Source organism: Ceratotherium simum, chromosome X, assembly GCF_057802395.1.
Source record: "Ceratotherium simum simum isolate JZ-2026a chromosome X, ASM5780239v1, whole genome shotgun sequence".
NCBI lineage: Eukaryota > Metazoa > Chordata > Mammalia > Perissodactyla > Rhinocerotidae > Ceratotherium > Ceratotherium simum.
Window position 1 is genome coordinate 13440743 of NC_141940.1, and position 25590 is coordinate 13466332.

Here is a 25590-nt window from a genome sequence, read left to right on the forward strand (position 1 = left end):
TACCTTGCAACTTTGCTGTAGTTGTTGATTATTTCTAATAGCTTTCTAATAGATTTGTTAGGGTTTTCTGTATATAAGATCATGCCATCTGCAAACAGTGAAAGTTTCACTTCTTCGTTGCCTGTTTGTATTACTTTTATTCCTTTTTCTTGCCTAATTGCTCTGGCCAGAACCTCCAGTACTATGTTGAATAAGAGTGGCAAGAGTGGCCACCCTTGTCTTGTTCCTGTTTTCAGAGGGATGGCTTTCAGTTTTTCCCCATTGAGTATGATGTTGGCTGTGGGTTTGTCATATATGGCCTTTATTATGTTGAGGTACTTTCCTTCTATTTCCATTGTATTGAGAGTTTTTATCATAAATGGATGTTGGATCGTGTCAAATGCCTTCTCTGCATCTATTGAGATGATTGTGTGGTTTTTATTCCTCATTTTGTTAATGTGGTGTATCACATTGATTGATTTGCAGATGTTGAACCATCCCTGTGAGGGACTGTGAATATTTTTAATTCATCACTCTATCTCCAGTGCCTTGCACAAAGTAGGGACTCAATCAATATTGGTTGAATGGATGCATCAACCATATGAACAGTTTTGCCTTGTGATCTGCTATTAGCCAAGGGTGTTACTTTTTTTTATTGAGGTAAAATTCACATAACAAAATTAACCATTTTAAACTGACTGATTCAGTGGCATTTAGTATATTCACATGTTGTGAAACCACCAACTCTATTGCATTCCATAACATTTTCATCACCCCAAAAGGAAACTCCATACCCATTAAGCAGTTACTCCCCATTCTCCCTTCCCCTCAGGTCCTGGAAACGACCTATCTGCTTTCTGTTTTTATGGAATTCCCTATTCTGAATATTTCATATAAGTGGAATCATACACTGTGTGGCCTTTTGTATCTGGCTTCTTTCCCTTAGCGTAATGTTCTCGAGGTTCATTCATGTTGTAGCATGTATCAGCACTTCATTCCTTTTTATGCCTGAATAATATTCCATTGTATGGATATATCATATTTTGTTTTTCCATTCATCAGTTGATGGATATTTGGGTTGTTTCCACCTTTTGACTGTTGTAAATAGTACTGCTATGGACATTAATGCACAAGTTTTTGTTTGAACACCTGTTTTCAGTTCTTTGGGGTATATACCTAGGAGTAAAATGTCTGGCTCATGGTAATTCTTTGTTTAGCTTTTTGATGAACCACCAAACTGTTTTCCACAGAGGCTGAACTATTTTACATTCCTACCAGCAATGTACAAGGGTTCCAATTTCTTCACATCCTCACCAACACTTTTTATTTTCTATTTCTTTTTTTTATTCTATCCATCCTAGAAGGATGTTACTTTTTAAATGCATGAATGAAGCTCCCCTTATTTGCAGTGAATGTTTCATTCTTTGATACCTTATCTCACATTGTTGCTCAATATTATGAAAAATTCTAGTGAAGCTCAATGTCACACTGGACTGAAATGGATTGAAAATCCATAAAATTTATGTCCAACAGCATGCTGATACATTGCAACTGTTAGGAGAACCACACCTTTTCCTCTTATACACCATTTTTAGGATCGAAGATGAGTACTAAAGGACTAATCTGACATCTAAAGAAGTTTCTTCCTTCTGAATATATGTGTTGCTTAAAAACTCTTCTATTAGAGATGTCTTTTAGAGTTGCATTGAGAATGATGAGGAACCCCCACGTAGTCTTAGAACGTTCTCATCACAGCTCATTTTCTTTTGACTTGACACATTTGTATTTCTACCCTTTTCCTTTCCATTTCCCTTTTATTTCTCACTTCTTTTAAAGCTTAGCTTTAAAGGTGTGCCCAACACCTAGGGAGGAGAAGTACCTGCTTGCCTTTGGCCTAGGGCAGAGATTGTAGCAAGCGGCTAGGAACTAAACAGGGATGTAACCAGGACATCTTAGAATATTCAAGTACGCTGACCGTAAGATTATTCCTGCCTATCCGCAGTCATCAGTTCACCATAATTGATCCTGATTAATAATGCTAAAAAATGGAAATACACTTTATTCAGCCTTTGAGGACCATTTGTATTCTATTGGTTTCTGCCATTTTTCTACCCTTAACTAATGCTGTAACTATTTTCTGTTTGTCAGCATTTAGAAGATTTTACATCATATTTGAGTTTACAAAGTAGAGTAAGAATGGACTTAGAAATGTATTAACACATTTGCATACATACATGCCTGTTATAATAATGTGAAGTAGAGTGAAATGCATTGCAATCAGGAGAATTGAGTCTTTGCAAACATTTAATTATCAAGTACTGGTCATGACTAATCTGCTTGTGTTCCACTCAGCAACAATCGCTTAATGCTACAACCGCTGTGCTGTTTCGTGATTTAGCTGAAAACATTTTTCCTGTTCAAAGCTTGCCAGATATTTTTAATGTTGGCTGTAAATTCTTATAATTCTTCTAGATACCCCCTATGTGTGCTTTGGAAATATGCCATTGCTATGTTCAGTCATATACTTGAATAGAACCTCAAACTGTTTGTCCTGTTTGGTAAAAAACAACAAAAAATGTTTGATTTGAGGGTGGTGTGACCTTTATTGTGAGTAGTGTTTGTTTTTGAGAAGTCACACATTTTGAATGTGCCTACTCTAATAAAAATTCTTTAAAGTGGTGTTCTATCTATGTATGTGTGTTTCATTTTATAGCAAAAACATATTGTACAAGTAAAATTTGTAGTAATAAGTGGTTCATTACTTTTTAAAATTGCCCTTATGGCAGTTAATTCTAACCTATTTTACTTATCTGGGAAAATTTTGATCTCTCCTTCCATTTTGAACGATAACCTTGCCGGGTAGAGTATTCTTGGCTGTAAGTTTTTTTCCTTTTAGCACTTTAAATATATCGTGCCATTCTCTTCTAGCCTGTAAGGTTTCTGCTGAGAAGTCAGCTGATAGCCTTATGGGGTTTCCTTTGTACGTAACTTGACATTCTCTTGAGGCTTTTAGGATTCTCTCTTTATCTTTAATTCTGGACATTTTGATTATGATGTGTCTTGGTGTGGGCCTCTTTGGGTTTATCTTGTTTGGGGCTCTCTGTGCCTCCTGTACCTGGATGTCTGTTTCCTTCCTTAGGTTAGGGAAGTTTTCATCTATTATTTCTTGAAATAGATTCTCTGCCCCCTTGTCTCGCTCTTCTCCTTCCGGGACACCTATAACACGGATGTTAGTGCGCTTGATGTTGTCCCAGAGGTCCCTTAGACTGTCCTCACTCTTTTTAATTCTTTTCTCTTTTACCTGTTCACCTTGGGTAATTTCTTCTAGTCTTTCTTCCAGCTCACTGATCCGTTCTTCTGTATCCTCTACTCTGCTTTTGAGTCCTCTAATGAGTTTTTCATTTCCAGTATTGTATTCTTCATTTCTGATTGGTTCTTTTTTATATCTTCCATTTCTTTGTTGACATTCTCACTGAGTTCATCTATTCTTCTCCCCAGATCAGTGAGCATCCTTAACACTCTTAGTTTGAACTCTCTGTCAGGTAGGTTGCTCATTTCTGTTTCACTTAGTTCCTTTTCTGGGGTTTTGTCCTGTTCCCTTACTTGGAATGTATTCTTTTGCCTCCCTCATTTTGCCTCTTTCCTGTGCTTGTGTCTCACGTATTAGGTAGGTCAGCTACGTCTCCTGCTCTTGGATAGGTGACCTTATGTAAGTGATGCCTTAGGAGGCTTCCAGTGTGCTTCCCTCAGTTCTCAATGTTCCAGGGGTGGCCCCTATGTGGGCTACGTGTGTCCTTCTATTGTGGCCTGTTAGCTCTCCCTATAGGCGCCCAGGGAGGCTGAGTTATGCTCCTGGCCAGCTGTTGTAATGCTCAGCTGCTTGTAGTTGTTGTGGGCCCTTCAGTCTCTTCATCAGGTGTGGGGAGCCCCAGCACAGTTGGCTGTAAGTTCTAATACCACATTTGTGTTGCAGTATTTCTTTTAAGTGAGTAGGCCCCCAGTGTGGCAGGTTGTTAGACTCAGGGCCTTAGAATTGCTGTAAACCTCTAGCCTATTAGGTCTCTTGTCAGCTCTCTGAGGATTGCAGCTGGGTGGGGCTGGCCTCAGGCACAGGAGCACCCAATTGTTTCAGGCTTTGGAAGGTGGGGCAAACCTCCTATGTGGGTCTTTGAGAAGCACAAGTCTTCTGCAGCTGACAAGCCCTGCCGCCCACAGGTCCACACACACAGTCAACACAGTCCTGCCCCGTGTGAGCGCCCGACCTCCCAAGCGGACCCAGTCTCTCCACGGCGGGAGCCCCACACACTCCGCCACCACCCCACACTCTCCACCCGCTCCTTGTGCACACCCTGCCCCCCTCAACGCAGCTCAGCTGCCAGGCTGCAGAAAATCCAGTCACCAATCTATGCAGGCCCACACGTTGCCTGAGGGCTTGTTGTTAGGTGGGGCCAGTCTCTAGGGTGGGCTGCCTGCCCTGGCTGAGCTGGATTAAATCGGTGCTCTAGCGGGTGGAGCAGACCCTGGGCTAGCAGGTCTCAGGGAAAACTCCAATGGCGTCTGTGTCAGCACGCTCACACCAGGCCACAACAATGGCCGCCGCCAATGTCCCAGTCCCTGGAGAGGTCTCACCCCTCACCGAGATGCACTCAGGGCCTATTAGGTGAGTCTCTTGTCACCAAAGCAGTGTGCACCTTTCTTTCTGGTGATTTTAGGATGCTTTCTGGAACGGGTGAGTTTGTGCGTGGGCCCTTTAAGAGCCAGTTTTAGTGTCTTTGTGAACCGGGTTTTCTGGGGGTGCTCCCCAATGCTTTAGTAGCAGGCACAGTCAGATATTATGCCGCTGGTGTCGATTGTGCTGGGTCCACAAAATGCCCACAGCGGGGGCTCCCCGGCTCAGGGCCCCGCGCCTCCAGGGAGGCTGCGTACCTGTGAGCTGCTCCCGGCGGCCGTGACGCTGGCGGCTTGTGAAGGCGGCGTTTTTCCTCTCCGGAAGGGAGTCTCTGCCTCTTCCACCTCAGTTAGGATTGTCCGTTGTTGCAGGAGTTCCTCTTATCCAGTTTTCAGTTCTGTCTCAGGGGTAATTTTTCCACGAGTAGTTGTAAATTGGCTGTGTCCACGGGGGGAGGTGAGTTCAGAGTCTGCCTACGCCGCCATCTTGACTCCGCCTCCTCAATTCTAACCTATTTTAAATTGAAGTTTGTACCTTGGGTGCCAAGACATAAATTTCATTCTGTTTTATCAGAGGAATAAACTATTTCCTTTGGGTAATAAGCACATTTGAGAAGGCGTTCTTATTTTTTTTCTTATTGAGGTCATACTAGTTTATAACATTGTGAAACTTCAGTTGTACATTATTATTTGTCAGTCACTGTATACATGTGCCTCTTTACCCCTTATGCCCACCCCCCGGCCTGCTTCCCCTCTGGTAACCACTAATGCATGTATTTGTTTATCTTCCACATATGAGTGAAGTCATACAGCATTTGTTTTTCTCTCTCTGGCTTATTTTGCATAACATGATATCCTCAAGGTCCATCCATGTTGTTGCAAATGGCACAATTTTGTCTTTTTTATGGCTGAGTAGTATTCCATTGTATATATATACCACATCTTCTTTATCTGTTCATCAGTCGATGGGCACTTGGGTTGCTTCCATGTCTTGGCAACAAGACATTATTCACAACAGTGAATAATGCTGCAATAAACATAGGGGTGCATAAGTCTCTTTGAAGAGTTGATTTCAAGTTCTTTGAATAAATACCCAGTAGTGGGATAGCCTTGTCGTATGGGAGAAGGCATTCATTTTTTCACATCTAAAGGTCACCATTAAATAAATTGACACTGTGGTGCTTTAAATGGTCATCCTTAAAGCCTGAAAGAGCCAGTGTACCTTCTAGTGTACCAAAATTAGCACTCTGAAGGCATATGAGCCCTTCCCTGGTCTTTGTGACTTTTCATGCTGTTTCCTTTATTTCTCCCTCCTTTTCTACTTTGAAGCCTGCAAATAAGTTTCATCCTGAATACATTATCTTCTCATGCGTATTGGTTTGTAAATTATTCTTTGTCCTCAAACGGGTAGTCTCTTCCCCGCCATTGAACAGTTTTTTGTTTATTTTTTATGGTCCAGGCTGAAACAGATGGCATATGATGCAACATCCAAAACCACGTTTCAAGTTCACATTTGAAGTTTTATTGCTGGAAGAAGATCTGTCCCCAACTCCCCTGCACCCTCTAAGATCAGATTATTTGGTCAGTTCTCTCCTCCAGTTACCTATGAAACCAATGCCAGGACTACCTGAAGACATACACAGATCAGTTGGTAGTAGAAGGCAATGAGAACCAAGATCTCCTGGTTTCTTGCCTCTCATAATTAATCCTTAGAAGCAAAAGCAACCAACTGAGATCCTGACCAAACGCTTAATTTTTCTTATCTATATTTGGCATACAGGGAGAGAAATTGTCACAAATTTAACAGTTATCTCACCTCATACCCTTGAGTGCTTTGCCAGTATAGCTGATTGTGATGAGTCAAGAAATACATTAGAGTAGCATTGCTCTGCTGTGTTGTACAGAACGTGATGTCACTGCATCTTCCTTCGGGGTGGAGAAGAAGAGTTCTATAGGAAATGCTGACTTACACAAAGATTAAGAGGTTTCTTTATTTCAAGACTTTTTAGAGCTTTTATTATATCAATATGCATTGTGAATAACCAGGAGGAGAGGTTACAGAAGCAGCCTTCCCCCATAAGGAACTTCATTATTAACTTGTTCCATGTAATGCAGTTTGGGTAACATTGAGTGATGTATTCTGATATTCTTGCCAGTCCATCTTATTGTGTCATTCCTAGTTGGCAGTACACAAAGGAATATTAAAATTTCACAAACCAAACGATTTTTATTACATGCAAGCTATAAGTAATGCCATTAAGCCATAAATAAATCAGTTTATTATTATCAGTGCTCTTCTTTCTGTGCTTCAGTATACTGAAAGTTATATATTATACTTGAAACATACTGCTGATTTCTAATATCTCTTTTAAGCATGTTTTAGGATAATTACAAACAGATCACCTGTTAAATTTATAGCAGCACCCAATCTGTATAGTATGCAGCAGCTTTGAATCCAAAGCTTTGGGAGGAGAGAAGGGAGGGAGATTTAGAGAAAATGTCAATAATTCCAGTACAGTTCTGAAGTCACCGTGTGCTCTGCCACAAAGGGAGAAATGAATTCCTAATTTTATTCCCATGGTGTCAGATTAACAGTTCCAAAAGACTAATGGCTTTTGTTATGGACAACGGCCTCCAGGGGACTCCTTGAGTGGCCCTCACTTGTGGTCAGACATGCCACCTGTCAGCCTCCCTGTCCTATTCATGTGCACCATGCAGTCTCTGCCAGTGGGCCATAACTCACCCTGCCCCTTTGTACAAGGGTGGCATCAGAATTGCCTGTGCCTTTTCTGTAGAGCCAGAAACTTCTTACTTTAAATAAAACATTTCCACCTGAATTATCTTGAGGCCGTTTCCTAATTCTGTGCTGGCCCAGTTCCTGGAGTTTTAATATTCATATAGTTGGTATCTGCAAGCCTCATCCTCTTCTCACCTGAAGAACCTTTAGAGTCCTTTAAAGTGATCTTTGGGTGTTTCGTTAATCCTACTGTAAGCAGTCTTATAAGTTACGTGACCTTATTTTACTGTGAAGGAAATTGAGGCTCAGCTAAGGCGATACATATTAATAATATTTCCCAGGGTCATGTCTTTATTGCTTCTCCTGTTAACTCCAAACCTTGCCTTAAAAGCCTTCCCCTATAGGGAGTATGCTTTTGTCAAAAACAGACTTTTCTTTAAGGCATAATTTGAGCCAAGAAGTTGGCCATGATATTGTGGTTGAATGGAAGGCTAGAAATGCTTCACTGAAGAAGTAACTACTATCTTTTGTGAGGCTAGAGTCACAACTCACAGCCCCTCCCCTTGTTTTCTTTGCCTGTTCGTCTCAGCCATACTCCACAATGAAAACTTGTTTTGTACCTACCTCTTTTGTTGGGGATGTTAAAAAATAAACAAGTATAGCCGGGATGTGCTATTTAAACTAATTACATTTACAACTTGGACTTTTTTTTTCTAGTTAGTTTGCTTTCTGTATGATATTTAACAATACCAGGAAGAAAATGCATTCATTGGTTTCACTGGACACACTCCAGCATATATTTGAACTGCTAGACCTTTCTAGGAAACTTATTATCACTTTTATAATAATGATGCTATCACTGAAATGGGAGATAAAACCCTGTTCGGCATATCAGACACTTCTTTTGCAATGTATTTTTTTGCTCTAGCCAGAGTTTATCTCTTCTTACATTGTAATAAAAATTCTCTGGTGACCTAGAAAGTGATTTTTGGATGAGAATTTGCCTCTTCTAGGTAATGATATTGGTAAAGGCATTTTTCATCCTAAGGTATCCAGTGGTTCTTTACCTTGCCATTGTGACGTATTATTGTTTGCTTCTGCAATAAAACTTTCTTACCTATGAGATCTCTAAAAAGTGAGAAAAATCTTCCAGCCCTAAGGAACTCCTCCATGAAAAACATCTGCTTAGGCCTTATATATATTTTGGTACACATATTTGAAGCTTCAGTGTACAGTATTACAGTCACTTTTTTATAGTGGGGGGGGCTTATTTTATCATAGTGAATACCTAGATTATATCTCCTCCTCTTATACTATTTACCTGCCTGGAACCAAAAGTTCAATTGAATTTTCCTTAAAAGTTCAATTTTTAGCCCCACTTCTTATCATGGTCCATTTATTGTAGGCATGGTTTAGAAAAGAACTTTACAAGATGAGAAAATGCTATGTGGGGCAAGATACTAATATTTTAATAATGATACTTGAAAATCAAAAGTTACAAAGGCAAGTCAGTTCCTTGGAGAAGAGTAACAAAAAAGATGTCAAATGGTGTAACAATGGAGGTCAGGGCACCAGAGAGCTGCTTTGAAGTCCTAAGGAACAGACCAATCTTCTAGTGCTTCCTTTGCTACCTCCCTTGGACTTACACAAACTTGCAAGCCACAATTGGCTGTCTTCCCAAATTCTGGAAAACTTGACAAGGATCACAGGAGTTGGTACAAGTTGCTTGATAATCTGCAGCGTTCTCTCTGTGATTTAGCTGCCATTGTGTTAGGAAATTTTCGCATGACGGTATGCAGATGGTCCCATCTTTACCTCCTACCTCTGAGGTTTGTGATCTATATTTTATTCTGTTCTTTTTTCAGCTGGGTTGGGCTGTGAGGTCCTGGGGCCTTCTTTATCCTTGCTTTCTATTTGCATGTGTATTTTTATCCATTTCCTGAGGGCTATGGTAAATGCTTAGCTGGATTGTCTGTCAGTCAGCCTCACTGTTGTTCCTATCCTTAGAAGTTATGTACCTCCCTATTTAGATTTTTAAAGTTTGTTTAGTGTTTGGAATGCAAGGTGGTGTTGTAGATATGGGTAGTGAAAGTGAAAAGTAACTTCTGAGGCCTTGTAGACATTTGTGCTCAGTTCATCTCTAGTTAAGTTTGTGTGTGTAATACCATCAGGCTCTGGGTTGGGAGAAATACTGTTAACAAGGAAAGTGGAGTTGCTGAGCCCCAGCCCCAACTTTAACAATCTTAGGTTACTTTCTATAAATGAAAGAATCTCTGAATCATTAAAAAAAATATATACTTTCAGTTAGAATCTTGAATCACTAAATGCTTATGACATTTTTGGTCTATCGACTCTCTATTAGCCATCCTGTAAAAGAGCTGTATTTCATTTTTAGTGCCACATTTCTGTAGCCCTAAGGTCTTTGGGGTGAGGGCATGGTGGGGGAGGGTGATCAGATTGCGAACACTTAGAATTGTTTGTCCTGGTAAATGAAACTGCTCAGTGGATCACATTTAGGTGATGAAAGTCTAACTCTGAACTTCCAAACGAGGCGTTGAGGCGTTGTTCTTGTGTCTTGGTCTCTGCTTTCTCCTAAGCATTGTGCTTGCTGTTTAGGTGTTTGTTTTTGTGGGGCTTAATATCCATTTCCTGTAGCAATTTCTATTCAATTAAATGTGTTGCCATTGGGTAATGCCTAATTAGAGACGATCTTTGTGTCTAGGGATTTACTTTGAATATTCAGTTGTCTTTTGATCAGGTGTTTGAGACTTTCAGTTAATATGACCATAATTAAGCTTTAAAGGCAAGAAGACACAAAACGTCTTGTCTTGGTCTTGCTTCACTACCTCAGGCAAAGGAGGGAGAGAGAGTTTAATCACTTAAGGAGATGCAATAAAAGCAAAATCTGAAAATTGTAATTTTAAGGCTCGTTTTAGAGTTATGACTGTAAATTACACATCAAGATTATTCTTCTTGGCTTGTTATAATGGAACGGGCTTGGAAACCTCAGCAATATAACCTCTGAATACATTGCAGCAATTTTAACCAAGAAGCTTAATACCCTGGGAATGTTTCCTGGCACCGTGGTGCTCTCCTCCCTGCACCCTGCCCCTCCAACCCTAGTACAGAAATGCTGACTTTTGGGAGCATTTTAATAGATGCCTGAAATTTGGATGAAATGCTCTTTCTTTCAATTTTGAGGTCATTTGGCCTTTTCAAGACTGATTATGCTGTTCAGAAATACTTGTGCTGGGGCCAGCCCGGTGGTATAGTGGTTAAGCTCGCATGCCCCACTTCGGTGGCCTGGGGTTTGCAGGTTTGGACCCTGGGTGCAGACCTGTGCACTGCTTATCAAGCCATGCTGTGGCAGGTGTCCCACATAAAATAGAGGAAGATGGGCAAAGATGTTAGCTCAGGGCCAATCTTCCTCAGCAGAAAGAGAATTAGCAACAAATGTTAACTCAGGGCTAATCTTCTTCACCAAAAAAAAAAAAAAACTTCAGAGAAGAAAATAGCTTTGGGGCTGGGGCATGGAGAACAGTTTTAAATCATTGCCAACTTTTCAGATTTTTAATAAGGAATTTTTGTTGATTTTGCATAAATACATTTGCTTTAGTAACTCACAAAGAGTAGTCTGATTACCAATAAATATAATTGTGTGATTGCCAGGGATGACATCGGTGATGATTTGCTGATAACCTGAGTAGCTTTGTATCGTATCAGGGCCTGTAATTTTCATTATCAATGATCTGAATAATTGATGGGAATTAACCACATGCAAAATAAATATTGAAGGAGAATCTCATCTTGTGAGCAGCTTAAAATGGTTGGAGGGGACAGTATTTGAGGGTTATTCGTATTTTTATTCTTTGGAAAGGAAATTGTTTAAATTAATTTAATTACTTAAAGAAAAGTGTAGGATTGTGGCTGGTATACTAAAAACTTGTAAGATATTAGTTAAGGGCAATTACTAAGTCAAAGAGAGAGATTCTGTAGCAGTTTTCTCAGCCCTGGGTACAAATTAGAATTGTCACCTGGGGAGCTTCCAGAAAAATTAAATTAAAAATTAAATTAAATATTAAAAAAAGACCCTGGCATTGGTATTATGTATAAAGCCAATGTACGTACAGAATTAAGAACCACTGATCTATGACTAAGTGATAAATTTAAGTCAGCCAACACCTGGAATAGATGGAGAGGTGAGCTCTGTTTCAGATCCTGTGCCAATTTTTTGTAGTGACAGTCTTGTATTGAGGTCTCTATTTTCTCTCAGTTTTTAATGGAGTCACTGGTCTGGAGGCAATCAAGAAACAAATTATACTTCCAACAGCTTTCTATGTTTTATGCCTAGCAGAGGCATAGGATTTTAAGATAGTACTAGTTGAATAACAGTACCATTTTACTCTGATTTTTATTGAGAGACTATGTTTAGGTATAAATTACTTGCTTTTTTTTTTTTTTGCAATATTCAGTTTATACAATGGAAGTATAAATCAGGAATACAAAAGGGTGATTTTCATCTTGAGGAAGAAAATTAAATTGCTTTCTCTGTTAATTCCTATATTATAAATACTTTTTAATGTTTTTCTATGCCTTTTACTATAGTCATTAAAATAGAATTTGTGCCAATATATTTTAATTTTAAAAAAAGCTGTTCCTAAGGACATTTGGATGGGAAGCAGTTTTACACAGGATGGACCCTTAATGAATTAAAATTCGTTATGAGGTGGCGGGAATCATACAGTCCCACTCCAGACTACATTGTGTGCCATCCCAATGGGAAATGTTTTTATGATTCCTAATTGAAGTTTCTCTGCCTTGGCTAAGGCACCTATGTTATTCAAAATCACAGGACCTAAAACCACTGTTTTAACACTCTACATTGGCAGCAAATGGAAAATTACAGTGAATTTACACAGGAGTTCAGCATTGCCATTTTCATGCAAACCAAACAAGGTTATACAGTTAGAGCAAATTCCACTAGAAATTGCAGGTTCATCAGATTTTAGGGTAAAACAGGCATAGAAAAGTCGTCTGTTTCACCCCACCCCACCCCCAGTTCTCAGGTACCTCCCAACCAAAACTCGCCTGGGCCGAGAAGACTTTGCCCTTTTTTGAAAAATCCTCAGGAGTGGACATTCTATAAATACTCTCTGGCTCCTATTTCATCATCTAACCATGATCTCTGCTAGGATCTGCCCCTCCCCACCACAACTTGCACAGCAATTTCAATCCATTTTCTCCAATTTAATGGAGATAGAGGTCACTTAGGCCTTATTCGAAAGAGATCAGAGAGATAATGTATGGGGAAAGCTCTTAGTAAAACTGTAAATGCTATTCAAATGTAGGGAATTCATAAAAATATCATGTGCCTGGAAAATTGCATTATACTTGTTCCTTTCTTTCGTTTTCTGGAATGCCGTTAGCTGCCCGAGAACAAAGTTGAAGGCAATTCAGAATTGGGGAAGTACTGGTTCATTTTGTTTTAAGTTAATCGGTGGCCACTCTTAACCGAGGGGGCAATCTATATCGGCAGTGCAGGAAACATCCTGCTTCGCTGACCCTCTACCTCTTTTTCTTTTCCTCTTCCCCTTTTCCATTTGTAGAATGATCTGAGAACTGGCATAAAAGATAGCTCTTCCTTGTTTACTCTATAGCCACTTCTTGCTTGTGTGAAAAACTTAAAAAAATATGAATATTAAATTAAAGGTTGTAAATTGCAGTGTGTATATGGACTTGACAATTTTTGTAATTCAAATTGATAGAAGGTTCGGGTCTGTTGTAGAGACTATAGTGAGACCGTAACTTGCAACAGAGGGCAAAGGTAGGGGTAAAGCAGAGTAAACTATACTTTTAGTGGATGTATTCACTTTCAGTTTACATTTTGCAAAATGGATATTATGGAAAATTTAGTGCTTGTATCAGTAGGCTGTGTCAGACCCTGCATATTATTGTTACAAAGAAGTCAGTCCCTGCAGAATGTATATAGCTACGATTCCAGTAAAAATACTGTTTACTGGTTTCCAGGAACTGTTTGAAAATTTACCTGGTAATCACTGACTCTTAGCATGCAAAGGACATTCATTGTACAATCAATTGTTCTAATGCCCTCTCTTTGGGCAGGTAGGTAAATAGCTAAGCTGTCCAGCATTGATACTTATTGACTTTTTCCAGATTGCTGTGGATAGAGATTCCCATAAGCTCCCTTAGCCCATGCCAGGGTAGATTTCCAGAAGTTACCCTTTATATACAGCCTAAATCTCTCCTACTTCAGTTTATCCCAATTACTTTTTGATTGATACCCTACAGATTTTGAAGGCAATACTCCACTAAATAATTAATAAGCTCAAATGAAAATGGTGAGGCAAGAGGTCTTATCTATACTTTGGGGTGATTTTTATTTTTTTTAACTAAAAAATCACTTTCCCTGTAATATCTATAGAAGGTACAAAAATTCAGACTGAAATACATCCAAATATAGACATTTCAAGAATTTTGCAAGCTTTAAGTAGTCTTGCTTAAAGTGATTATTTTGGGGGTAGAGATTTACATCTTTGACCTTTAAATAAATCATTGAAAAGAAGGAAAATCATTGTGGCTACATACTTTAAAACATTTTAGGTTGGGAAAATATCTTTTTTAAAAATTATGATGGAAATGTGTAAGTAGATATTGGTTTCTATCATTTGGTATCTCAAACATGATAATATAGTACCATCAAAGTAGACTATCCCAAATTTATATAAGAAAGTATATTATCCTGATTTAAGATAAGAAAACAGAGTGAAGCCTCAGTGAAAGAAAAGGGTGAGGTAAAGTGGAGCTCAACCTTAGAGCTTCTAGATTCAGTGAATCTACTTTTTAAAAATGTAAAAGGGCATTAGAGATATATTGTGTGAAATGGGACTTTTTGACAATAGGCTCTGAGAGATCGCAAAGGAATATTTTTCCTAAAAAGCCAGAGAATTATAACATTTCTTTGTCGACGTAGTTAATCATTCCATTAATAGAGGCAGCCATTCTGTTTCTGAATACTTATAAGTAATTATTTTGTGTTTAGAAGTAATTTGCTTTCTGCTGTCTGGTAAGGTAATTGACAAGGTTGTCCTCATTAGTTGTTGTATAATAAATTAAATATTCCCAGTCTGACCTTTCTTAAGTTAGTGTGTTGCTGTGAGGGTAATGGTTGAGATTCTGTGGATGAAAGAAAAATGACTGGCAGTAAAAATATTGTTTCTCTAGGATACTTTCTTTTTTTTCCAGTTATTTTATTGAGGTCATAATGGTTTATAACATTGTGTAATTTCAGGTGTACATTATTATTTACCAGTTTCTGTATAGACTGCATCATGCTCACCATCAGTAGTCTAATTTTTATCAATCACCATATATATGTGTCCCTTTACCCCTTTCACCCACCTTCCAACCCTCTTCCCCTCTGGTAACCACTAAACTGTTCTCTTTATCCAGGATACTTTTTTTTTTGGTAAGGAAGATTAGCCCTGACCTAACTTCTGTTGCCAGTCCTCCTCTTTTTGCTGAGGAAGATTGGTCCTGAGCTAACATCCGTGCCCATCTTCCTCCATTTTATATGCGGGACGGACGCCTTCCACAGCATGGCTTGATAAGCCATGCATAGGTCCGCACCTGAGATCCAAACCCGCGAACCCCGGGCCGCCGAAGCTGAGCGCGTGAAGTTAACCACTATGCCACCGGGCTGGCCCCCAGGATACTTTGCTTAATTTACACATTTTAGAATTGCAGTGTTGGCCTCAGAACAGTTGGCTCAAGCAACATTTTTACTAATCTTCACTAAGTCAGCAACAAAGAGCTTAGTGGAGTTTGAATTTTCTAACAAGGTTTTCTCCTCTCCCTATTGCTCTCTCTGTAGACTATAGCCAAACATGCTTAGACAAGAATTCTGAACTCAGTAGAAGCGTAGAAAAATGTGATGAAAAACTGACTTGTTTCCTCTTTCTCTTGGTCAGTGTGCTGGAGAAGAGAATGGAGTTGGTACACGCACAGTACTTGTTGGCAATCATCCAGTTTCAGAAACAGAAACTTATGTTGCACAAAGATTTTGTGATAATAGAATAGTCTCGTCTAAGGTAAGTTGTTTTTGAACTCAAAAGATGTTCATATAGTGATCCAGATAATGCACTTGTTTTTATTTATACTTCTGAGGAAGCTGCTGCATTTATATATGTATACATAGATGTGCACTTAGACCAGTCATATACCAACTGTGGTAATTATTCCACTGAAAGGCAGTTTTTCTTAAAGCATCACTTTGTTTTGTTATAATTGAAAGATCCTTCACTTGCCTTCCATTATGATTCACAGTACCTGTTGATTATATGTATTACTTTAAGCCTTAAAGTGTGCTAAAAGTAGGCATTATTTACTTGCCCATAGCTTCCTGAGTTGCCCTTAAGTGGATGGACTAGCTTGTAAATAATTGACATTCTTTTGGAGGGTGCTATCCAAGCATGACATTTGTACCTCTTTCTATTCCACTGTGACACTTCTCAGATATACTCCTGGGTCCTATAGGGTGCATTCTGCTCAGTACACTGCTTGAACAGTTAAGAGTTCAGTCACTGTAGCTGTGCCACCATTTGAATAATCATCTTACTTCAGCATAGTGTAGTCCTAAGAGCAGTGGCCCAAAAGCCTGAAGACCTGTGTTTAAATCCTGGCCTGATCACTTACTAGCTGGGTGACAGTGGTGAAATTAATCTCTGAGTCTGAATGTCCTCATCAATGAAATGGAGCTGATGTTCCGTATGTGAAAACACTCTTTATAGTTCCTAGTACCCAGTAGTCATCATTCTATAAGTATTAGTTTGCTAATCTTTACCTTTGGCTGACCAGGGTAGGTCCCAGGTGCTAGATGGCTGGCCCACTGCTGTCTCTTGTAACATGGCACAGATCTTGCTAATTTTCCTCACTTTCTCATGCAGCCTGGCGTGGCAGATCTAAAATGTTGGTGCCAGTTGGTTCACTGTATGTTTGCAAACACCTAGGACCTGAAACACAAAACTGTACCCTTCCTTAAAAATTTTTATTGGTTTTCAAACATACATGTGATTTCTCTTTGGGTAATGATGTAGTACAGTTTATACTTAGCTAGGAGATGAACGTGGAAAACATGGACAGAGTAAATGAAAACTGTGTTGCCTAATGAGCAGATCCATTGACCTGTAGAACACTCTGAGTATATTTGGATTAAATGTGTGTTTCCTGTTAATCTTTAACCTTAAGGCAGAAAATTTATCCTCAGCCAGAAGTTTCCATACCTGTGCCCAAGATAGTGAATAGTTCTTTCACTGAAAATTGTGACTCACCCTATAGTTTCCAAGAAAACAATCAGTAGTAGTCCTTTGACTCAGAATCATAGACTTATAGAACTGAAAGATGTTCTATATGTCCTAAGGTTCTTATGTCTGGCCAAATAATTAAAAAGGCAGGTTAGCAGGAGAAAATCAAAGTTTAATAACATGTATACATGGGAGAAACTCAGAAAGAACAGAGCAACTCATCATTCTGACTAAGCTGCTCACTTAAGTATTTTTAGCTAAAGGCACGGAAGGTGTTGGAGGAGTAGTCGTTTGGGATTTCAGAGGGGAAGAAGACAATTCACATGGATATGGAAATGCAAATGTTTGTCTGACAACTCTTTTCAGGGCCACCTAGAGAAGGTGGCCAGGGAGAGACAGAATTTTTGATAAGGTGGGCTTGGTGCCTTTCCTATTGCAGCATCTTATTTCACATTATACTACAGCCATCATATGGTAGTGGCTCCTTCCTGGAACAGGTCTTCTATGTTAAATTCTTTAGGCACTTTGTGGGGGGAAACTCAAATGTTCTTCCTGAGTCTTCTGAGCCTTTATTGTCTTTAGCTCGAAATAATCCGCATACCAGAGTGGCACATCTTGGGGCGGCCTGCCCTGAACACCATCAGGCTCCTTCCTCAGTTTTCTCTCTCCTTTTCCATCAAGTTAAATATAAAATATTTTCTAGGGAATTATTGTTTTCCATAGTGTTTTATGGGGAAGATAGTAAAATGACACACTGATGGTAAAGTGACTTTTCATTGAACTAGTGATAATCATTTTGTTGTGATGTACTTTGCATTTTCACATTTTAGAAGAACGTATGACAGTTTAATTCTCAACTCTTTGTATTTAATAGAATAGTTTTCCTATTTTATCTAGCTTCAGTCTTGCCAGCAGGCAAAAAAAATGCAATAGGATATTTTTAAAAATAGTCAGGAGCTTATGGGGCAAATAAAGATTGTTTTTAAACAGAGTTGCATGTATATCTATATATATATATATATGTTTTAGGAACCAAAATAAAGAAGTGAACATTTCTACATTGATAGACTAACACATCATTTTTTCTCTGTAAATATTATATGTTTACAGTTTTTCTAGTTAAATGCTTATTAACTAATCTGCTTTTTCATAAAAGCTCTAGAGCAGAAGAAGAGGAACTGACAGTATACTATTAATTTCAGAAAAACAGTGAAATCTTAATACAATGAATACTTATAAGAGGATAGCCTACAGTGTATTAGTAAAGAGCTTCATCTTGGTAGACAAAAGACCTGGGTTTAAAGTTAAGGTAAATCATTTAACCTCCCTTTGACTCAGTTTTCTTATCTGTAAAATGGGAATGTTAACAGTGCTTACCTCATGGGATTGTAGTGAAGATGAAATAAAGGAATCCACAGAAAGCATTTAAGTGCTGTGCTTGGCATGTAATAACAACTCAATAAATGGGAGCTGCTATTGTTATTTATGGTTCTGTGATTATTATTATTATTACAGTCCTGAGCAGTGCTATTGATTTCTTCAGTCTCATATGTTTTGAACGTGTGGAGTGATCTCTCTTAAAAGGAGGCCTTTGGGTCCATTCTGGAGAGAACAACAGTTTTATAATTTGATTTTTTCTTCCTCACATTGTCTTTTGGCTGTTCATATTTGCACCAGAATCTTATAATTGAAGAAATGTACAATTTATAGAATATGTTAGCTGCCTTCCAACTTTGTTGCAAGTGTTGATTTCCTTTCTCAACCCTTCAGTAATAAAAATAACTTTCTCTTAATTGGGTGCTTTTTGTTTGTTTGTTTACAAATGTCAGTAATGTCAGTGTAACACTGGAAATGTTGTGCAGGGAACACTGAAGATAAATACTTTGACTTACTTTAAATTTTACTCATTTATAAAAGTAGTGTTCTTTTCTTCTTTTGAAACACAAATACTTTCTTTAGAAAATCTTGTTCTCTGCAGCCTTCTTACTTTAATGCTCTCTGCAGGGACCTTTGGGAATTTCCAGCATTTTGTACCTAATATGAAACTTAAGAAATCCCCTTCTGTCGCTAAAGGAACATTGATTGCATCCTGCTAGGATCTTTAGGACCTTTAGCTTCCATCATATTTGTCTTTTCTACGTTTTTTTCCCTTTAAAATTCCTGAGCTTCATCTTGAAGGCTGTTCAGTGGGATAAGAATCAGTGAGCTCCACCTAACTCTTTGAAGGTATGCCCACTGTTAAACTTAGTACTCCTATGTGAAAGAATATCTTGGATTAAAGTTTCAAGCCTAAAATTACACTAGCATTTTCCCTCATTTTAAAAATCAGAATCATCAGTAGAATTTATTAGACTTTTTTTTTGTCTGAGTCTTATCAAACTCCCTGAAGGTCCTTTTTAGCTAAACTTACTAAATCCTAACACAGAAATGTCCTCATAACTCTTTTTGCTCTTCTGAATTTATGGTGGAAAGTGTGGTACTTAAAAAAAGAGAAAGTTCTGCTTGACATTGGTAATGAAAATGAAAGTAGACTGCTATGATGCTCAAAATTGGATTTAATGCCTACATCAAGGAGAGTTGATAATAAAATGGATACAGTCATTTTGCAAAGTGAACAGTTACTCAAGCTAGAGGTCTGCTTATTGGCAACTAGGTGCTCATTTACAACTAATCTTATAGTTATCTTGTTCCATGGAATACAAATCCTAGCAGTTGGACAAGTCATTGCTCCTTCTGATAACTCAATCACAACTGGCTGTTAATTTGAATAGTCACTTTAAATAGTTACTACTTCATTTTTTAACTGCTCCCCTTTCTCTCGTGATATACAGACACATCAGATCAAGTTCTTTGGAGCTTTCGCTTTCCCATCAGCGTTTTTAATGCTAAATCAAAAAATTTTTGAACTTTGGATAAAAACAAATAATGTTCTAGAGCTTCTTTTTGCTTAAATTGAAAAAATAAACTCTCAAAACTGAGATTCACTTCAGCCTCCCTCCGTTGAATTAGGAAAGTTGTGTATCAAAGTTATAGGATTTGGGTTTCAAATTAAATTAGGTGGTAGATATTTGAGGGGTAACCCACAATTTTTTCACGTAATTGCATCTGTAGGGTCACATTTGTGTACCAATTATTTAATTCACTACAGAACAGAGGTAAAATGCATTGTATATATTTAGGAAGCTGGCATTTTTCTGTAGAAACTGTTTTGAAACATGTTCTAAATGTTGGGTTGCTTTTTAAGTTCATAGTTGCGTGTTAAGATAGTATAAAAGATCCACTTACTGACTTCTCTGAGCAAGAACTTACTTATGACCAAAAAAAAATCTCCATTCTCATCAATGTGTATGAAACAAATGCTATTAAACATTTTCTTCCTGTGAATTAACATTGTTTTTGGTTTGTAGCAACTGACTAAGTCTGCGAGTCTACTGTTTAGGTAAACAAGTCAGTTTGAATAACTTGGTATATATAACTTTAATTCAATTTCAGTTTTAATTAGAAAACTCTAAAAAAGTAGGCTTCTCTTGGTCTGCATTGAAATAATATATGCTATATTACATTGTATTATAATAAAGAGATGAGACGCTTAATTTGCTTTTTATTTAGAGCAATGGAGTAAATGGCCAATACAGAAATTTTAATCAAGATTTCTTGTGTGCTTTCTATGTGCCGAACATCATGCTAGGCACCTGTGGTAAGCGGGCTTATGATATGCTCCCTGACCTCTTAATATCTCATGACCTGATATAGGAAAGAAGAGGGCATATGGCAATAGTTTCCTATAAAGGGAATAAGCAGAGTTCCTCAAGGGAGCAGTTCATTTAGTAAGTTAAAATAGTGGTAAGTGAACAGTGGGGGCCTTGAAACAACAACAAAAATATTCCCTTTTGATGTGTTAACACCCCACAGAGGACTCGAACAATCCCTAATGTTTGCGTGTTTATTTAATTAAAACAAACTTTGAGTTAGGGAACAGAAGGTCAACAAGCTAGATGCTCAGCTGTGAACCTGTTGTTGGAGTTTAGCTTATCGTTTTAGAAAATTGATCTTAAGTGATTGTGACAGTTAAGTGCTGATCTGAACTACCTCAGCTTCAAAGTGACTGTATCAGTGGTTTTGATCTCTTTTATTTTTGATCACAAGCCGCCATGGGAATCTGATGAAAAGTGTGGGCTCTCTTCTCCCAAGTGATGCATATCCACATACTATTCTGCACTTCATTTTGAATGGGCTTGCCTGAGGCGTTTCCATGAACCCTGGGGGAAGAACCTTCTAGGTTGGCTGTGGTTATAATGCAGCTGCTTCACTGAATGTGTTTGCCTCCATTCGTCTTCATTTTCTTGGGATTTCCTGAAGCTAAAGCCCGTAAGCCTTTTATAGAGAGGTTAGTACAGCCATGGGTTGCTTAAGACAGGGATACGTTCCGAGAAATGCGTCCTTGTGTGATTTTGTCGTTGTGCGAACATCATAGAGTGCCCTGAAGGGGGACAAAATTTGCCACCCCCAAATGTATCTCTTTAATGTTAGGATTATTTTAGGCTGATTATTTTTAAGAAACAAAAGACTCAGAAAGTTTTTCTTCTTACCTCCCCCTTAACTGCCTAAAAGAATTCAGATAAGAAAACCTGTCTCAGGAAGCAAGCTATCACCTTAGCACAACTTGAACTAGGTGGTAGACAGGGAGGAACCTAGAAAAGCCTGTTTGTTGAGCTCCCTTCTGTATTCTTCTGTGTCTGTGTGGCCAAACACTTGTTTTCCAAATGTTTGCTCGTTTTCACCTACCTGTGAATTGCCTTCTTTCCCTTTGAAGTCCCTGACTCTCCCCACCCCCAACATCTTCCTTTGTCTTTAGCTGAGGATGGTATTTAAGGTGAGGGCTTCAGCCATTTTGGCAAGTTACTCGGTTTTCCTGGGTTTCTCCCAGGTATGCATATTAAACTTTTGTTTGTTTTTCTCTTGTTAATCTGTCTTATATCAATTTAATTCTTAGACCAGCCAGAAGAACCTAGAAGGGTAGAGGAAAATTTCTTCTTCCTCTACAGTACTTAGACAAACCTAGATGGTATAGCCTACTACACACCTAGGCTATACAGTACTCATCATATGGGACCACTGTTGTATATGTGGTCCATCATTGACCAAAACGTCATTATGTGGTTCACAACTGTAGTAAATTCCCATATACTGTGTCTTGCTCTGCAACTTTGGCTTTCCAGTCACCTTACCTAACTTAATGGATATTTTCTCACATTATGGAGATAAGTGGGATGGAGACCGTTCAAGTGTAAATTTAGATCTTTAGGTTAAGAAACATTTCTTTCTTTCTGGTTTCTGGTCTTCTTTATGAAGACATCTAGAAAATCCACCTTCTTCTGGTGTTTTAAATGACCTAGTCCTTGAGCTTCGGGTGTCAGTGAGAAAGTCTATGCGATTTGACAGTTGGCCCGAGTTCTCTCCTCCTGCTCACGTACAATTTAGCATTGAAACCTTTACCTATTACCAGTTACCAAAGCCTAGGGTGGTATATTGTTGATTAAAGTGAAAACCGTCTATGGCCCTGGGATATGTGTATACCTCAGCTGTCATGGAGGTGGGAGATACTGACAAGGGACAGAGATATATCTGTGATGATGATCGAGAGTCCAGAGGTTAGCTGAGCCAGAGGAATTAATTTGTTCATTCATTCATCCAGCTAATTTATTTAGTGTCTGCTTTGTGTCAGGCACTCTGCTAGGTGTTGGGGAAAAAGTAATAAAAAGGTGAACAACCTGCCCTTATAGAACTCATTGCCTATTGAGGGAGAAATTTCAATTAAAAATGCACATGTATAAAATTATTCACTGTAATGTGTGTTATCAAGGAAGTATAGGATGATATGAGAGCATATAACAAGGAACTTAATTTAGATCAGGTCAGGGAAAGCAAAGATATGGGACTAGATGGCCCAATTGTAATGCTCAAAGTGAAAACTTCGTTCCTGAAAAAGGAGTTTATATACTATTCCTCTAAGTATATGCTTATTCATATGTGTGGGGTTTGGGTTTTAACGTGTTTTTAAAGCGCTGTGGTAATCTGGGCCAGTATGAGTCATATTATATAGTAGGATTTTTCCAGTTTCCTTTCGAATAATCTTTTTTTTCTTCCTCCCTTACAGTATACACTTTGGAATTTCCTCCCAAAGAATCTGTTTGAACAGTTTAGAAGAATTGCAAATTTTTATTTTCTCATCATTTTCCTTGTACAGGTAAGAGCTCCATAAACAGCTACTGCAGTTTAAGAAACTTAATTGCTTCAAACAAATTTTCAATCCATTTCTAACCTTAAAATGCCCTGTGATTAAAAAGATGCTTAAGGGCTTATTATAACAAGACTTTTTAAAGTACTAATATTACATTTTAAGGTGTAAGACCTTAAATATATGATTTTATATATTTTTAAAGTAGCATTTTTACTAGAAAACTTGAGTTAAACACCAGTTTCAGCTTATTTAAAAATTTGTCTATTCTCCTCCTGATTACTAGTTTTGCTCTTCTCATTGATTTACTTTAAGGGTGAAAGCCTAGTAGATGGATCTCTTCTCTGTTCCTGCTAATGTTCTCTGTTTTAAATTTTAGACATTTTAAATTACATCTTCCATCTTTAAGTCTATAATCTATTAAAATCTTTCCCTCACCAAAATTACCCCGTGAAAATTTCACTATCTTAAAAGTACTTTTTTTCTTATTTCATTTTTTTCAATGAAGCAGAAACATCCCAATGAAATTGCTTAAATTCCTTGTTGATGTTAAGTGCTTCTGTTTATTCACTTTGAGGCTTTGAGTAAATGGTACTGTAATTGAATTTAGCTCTGCTACTTAAAACCGATCTGGGTTGTGATATGGGAAAGAGCCAATTTCAATCTTGAATGATGGGGCAGTTGAGAAGGCGCTCCTCTAGATCCCTGCTAAGATGTCTCACAGAACAGCATAAAATAAACTACATAGAATCATTTCACCTGGTGTGCAGCGCACTTCAGTTCAATTCAGTGAACGAATACCAAGCACCTGCCGTGTGCCATGCAGTGGTAGTCGAGGTAACAAAGATTTAAGCAGGTACAATGAAGATCAAGATACCACTTTTCTACCCTTAACGAATTTATATTATAGCCAAGAAGACAATCATGTATTCACTTAATCTAATGTAGTAAAAGATATAAAAGTAGCACGAGCAAAATGTTGTGGGGACATGGTGGAAGTTAATGATTTTTTCCTACCCAAGAGGAGCTGGAGAAGGCTTCAAAGAGTAGGTGGTATCAGAACTGAGCCTTGAGGGGTTAGAGGGAGTTTACCTGTTGAAGAATGCCAGACTGGTATCTCAGTCTGTGCGTGAAGCCACAGAGCCTTGTAAAAGCCTGTGTCTGCAACACAGGGTGTGTGGCAGGAGCAGGCCTGGGTGGGCATTAGAGATGAGAGTCAGTGAGTTGTCAGGGCAGATTGAACTCATGGTCTTCTGTCTTTCAAATCTAGTTCTCTTTCAGTATTTCCTATTTCAGTGAAGAATGGCAACATCCACTCAGCCATGTTAACCAGACACTTGCAAGACATCTTTAATCACTCCTTACAAGAAATTCTTTACCAATCCTGCTGTTTCTTTCTTTCTTTTCTTTCTTTTCTCTCTTTTCTTTCTTCCTTTCCTTTCCCTTTCCCTTTCCCTTTCCCTTTCCCTTTCCCTGACATCTGTTGCCAATCTTCCTCTTTTTGCTTGAGGAAGATTGTCACTGAGATAACATCTGTGCCAGTCTTCCTCTATTTTGTATGTGAGATGCCACCACAGCATGGCTTGATGAGCAGTGTGAGGGTCCGCGCCCAGGATCCAAACCCGCGAACCGTAGGCCGCTGAAGCAGAGCACACAAACTTAACCACTATGTTCTGGGCCAGCCCCATCAATCTTGCCATTTTTGCCTTCTAAATATCTCTGGAACTTCTTTCCATGTCTTCTGCTACCACCCTCGTCCAAGCCATCATCTTTTACCCTGGATTACAGCAGTAGCCTCCTAAATGGACTCTGCCTCTGCTTTTGTTCCCTTCCACTCCATTTTTCACCAAGCAGTGAGAAGGATTGTTTCAAAATGTAGTTCTGTTCCTGTGATGTGACCTCTCCCTGCCTAAAAGCTTCGGTGATTTCCCACTGTTTGTGGAATAAAGAATGACCTCTAGCCTAGAGGACCCTGCTTGGTCTGGCCCCGTTCTCCCTCCCCAGCCCCACCTTACACTACACTCTCTCTTGCCATTGGCTTCCTTGATTGCTTTACATGGGCCACACTCCCTTCTACCATACAGACTTTGTATACACTATTCACTGTGCTTGGAAAGCCCTCCCTTCGTTTGGTTAACTTCTCTTTACTCTGTGGATCTCAGTGTCTCACTTGTGTTAATGTCTGTTTCTCCCTATAAGCTGCCGGCTGTACAAGGGCAGGGACTTTTCTCCACCTTGTTTAAAGCATCATCTCTAGAGCCTGACTGCTAATAGCACAGGGGCTGACAGAATGGTCCTCAACAAATAGATGGTAAATGAATGGATATATTTCAGTCAAGGGGTTAATCCAAGCTGCGATGAAAACTAAGCCTGAATTTAGAACTATTTTCTTAAACTAACAGCCATGTGAATTGCTTTTGTTTTAATGAAAGTTGACATTCACCCTGCTACCGGAATATGTTTTGTCTGCATTTCCGTCTGAAATATTTTCAGCATGCAAGTGCTGCATATGAATTAATGGCTTATTTTCTTTCTACTTTCATTTTAATTTCTTTACCCAGGTCACAGTAGACACACCAACTAGCCCAGTTACCAGTGGACTTCCACTTTTCTTTGTTATAACTGTTACAGCCATCAAGCAGGTAAAT

At 38.7% G+C, this 25590-nt stretch overlaps 1 protein-coding gene across 4 annotated transcripts in view; it reads left to right on the forward strand.

The window, feature by feature from the left end:
• The window catches only part of ATP11C (ATPase phospholipid transporting 11C (ATP11C blood group)), a 177200-nt gene that overhangs the window by 70733 nt on the left and 80877 nt on the right, over positions 1 to 25590 (forward strand). For all 4 annotated transcript variants that reach the window (XM_014796220.2, XM_014796216.2, XM_014796219.2 and 1 more), the window contains exons 2-4: positions 15373 to 15492; positions 22862 to 22951; positions 25504 to 25584. In XM_014796220.2, the coding sequence (XP_014651706.1) occupies positions 15373 to 15492; positions 22862 to 22951; positions 25504 to 25584 (291 nt within the window). The remainder of the gene's footprint in view (positions 1 to 15372; positions 15493 to 22861; positions 22952 to 25503; positions 25585 to 25590) is intronic.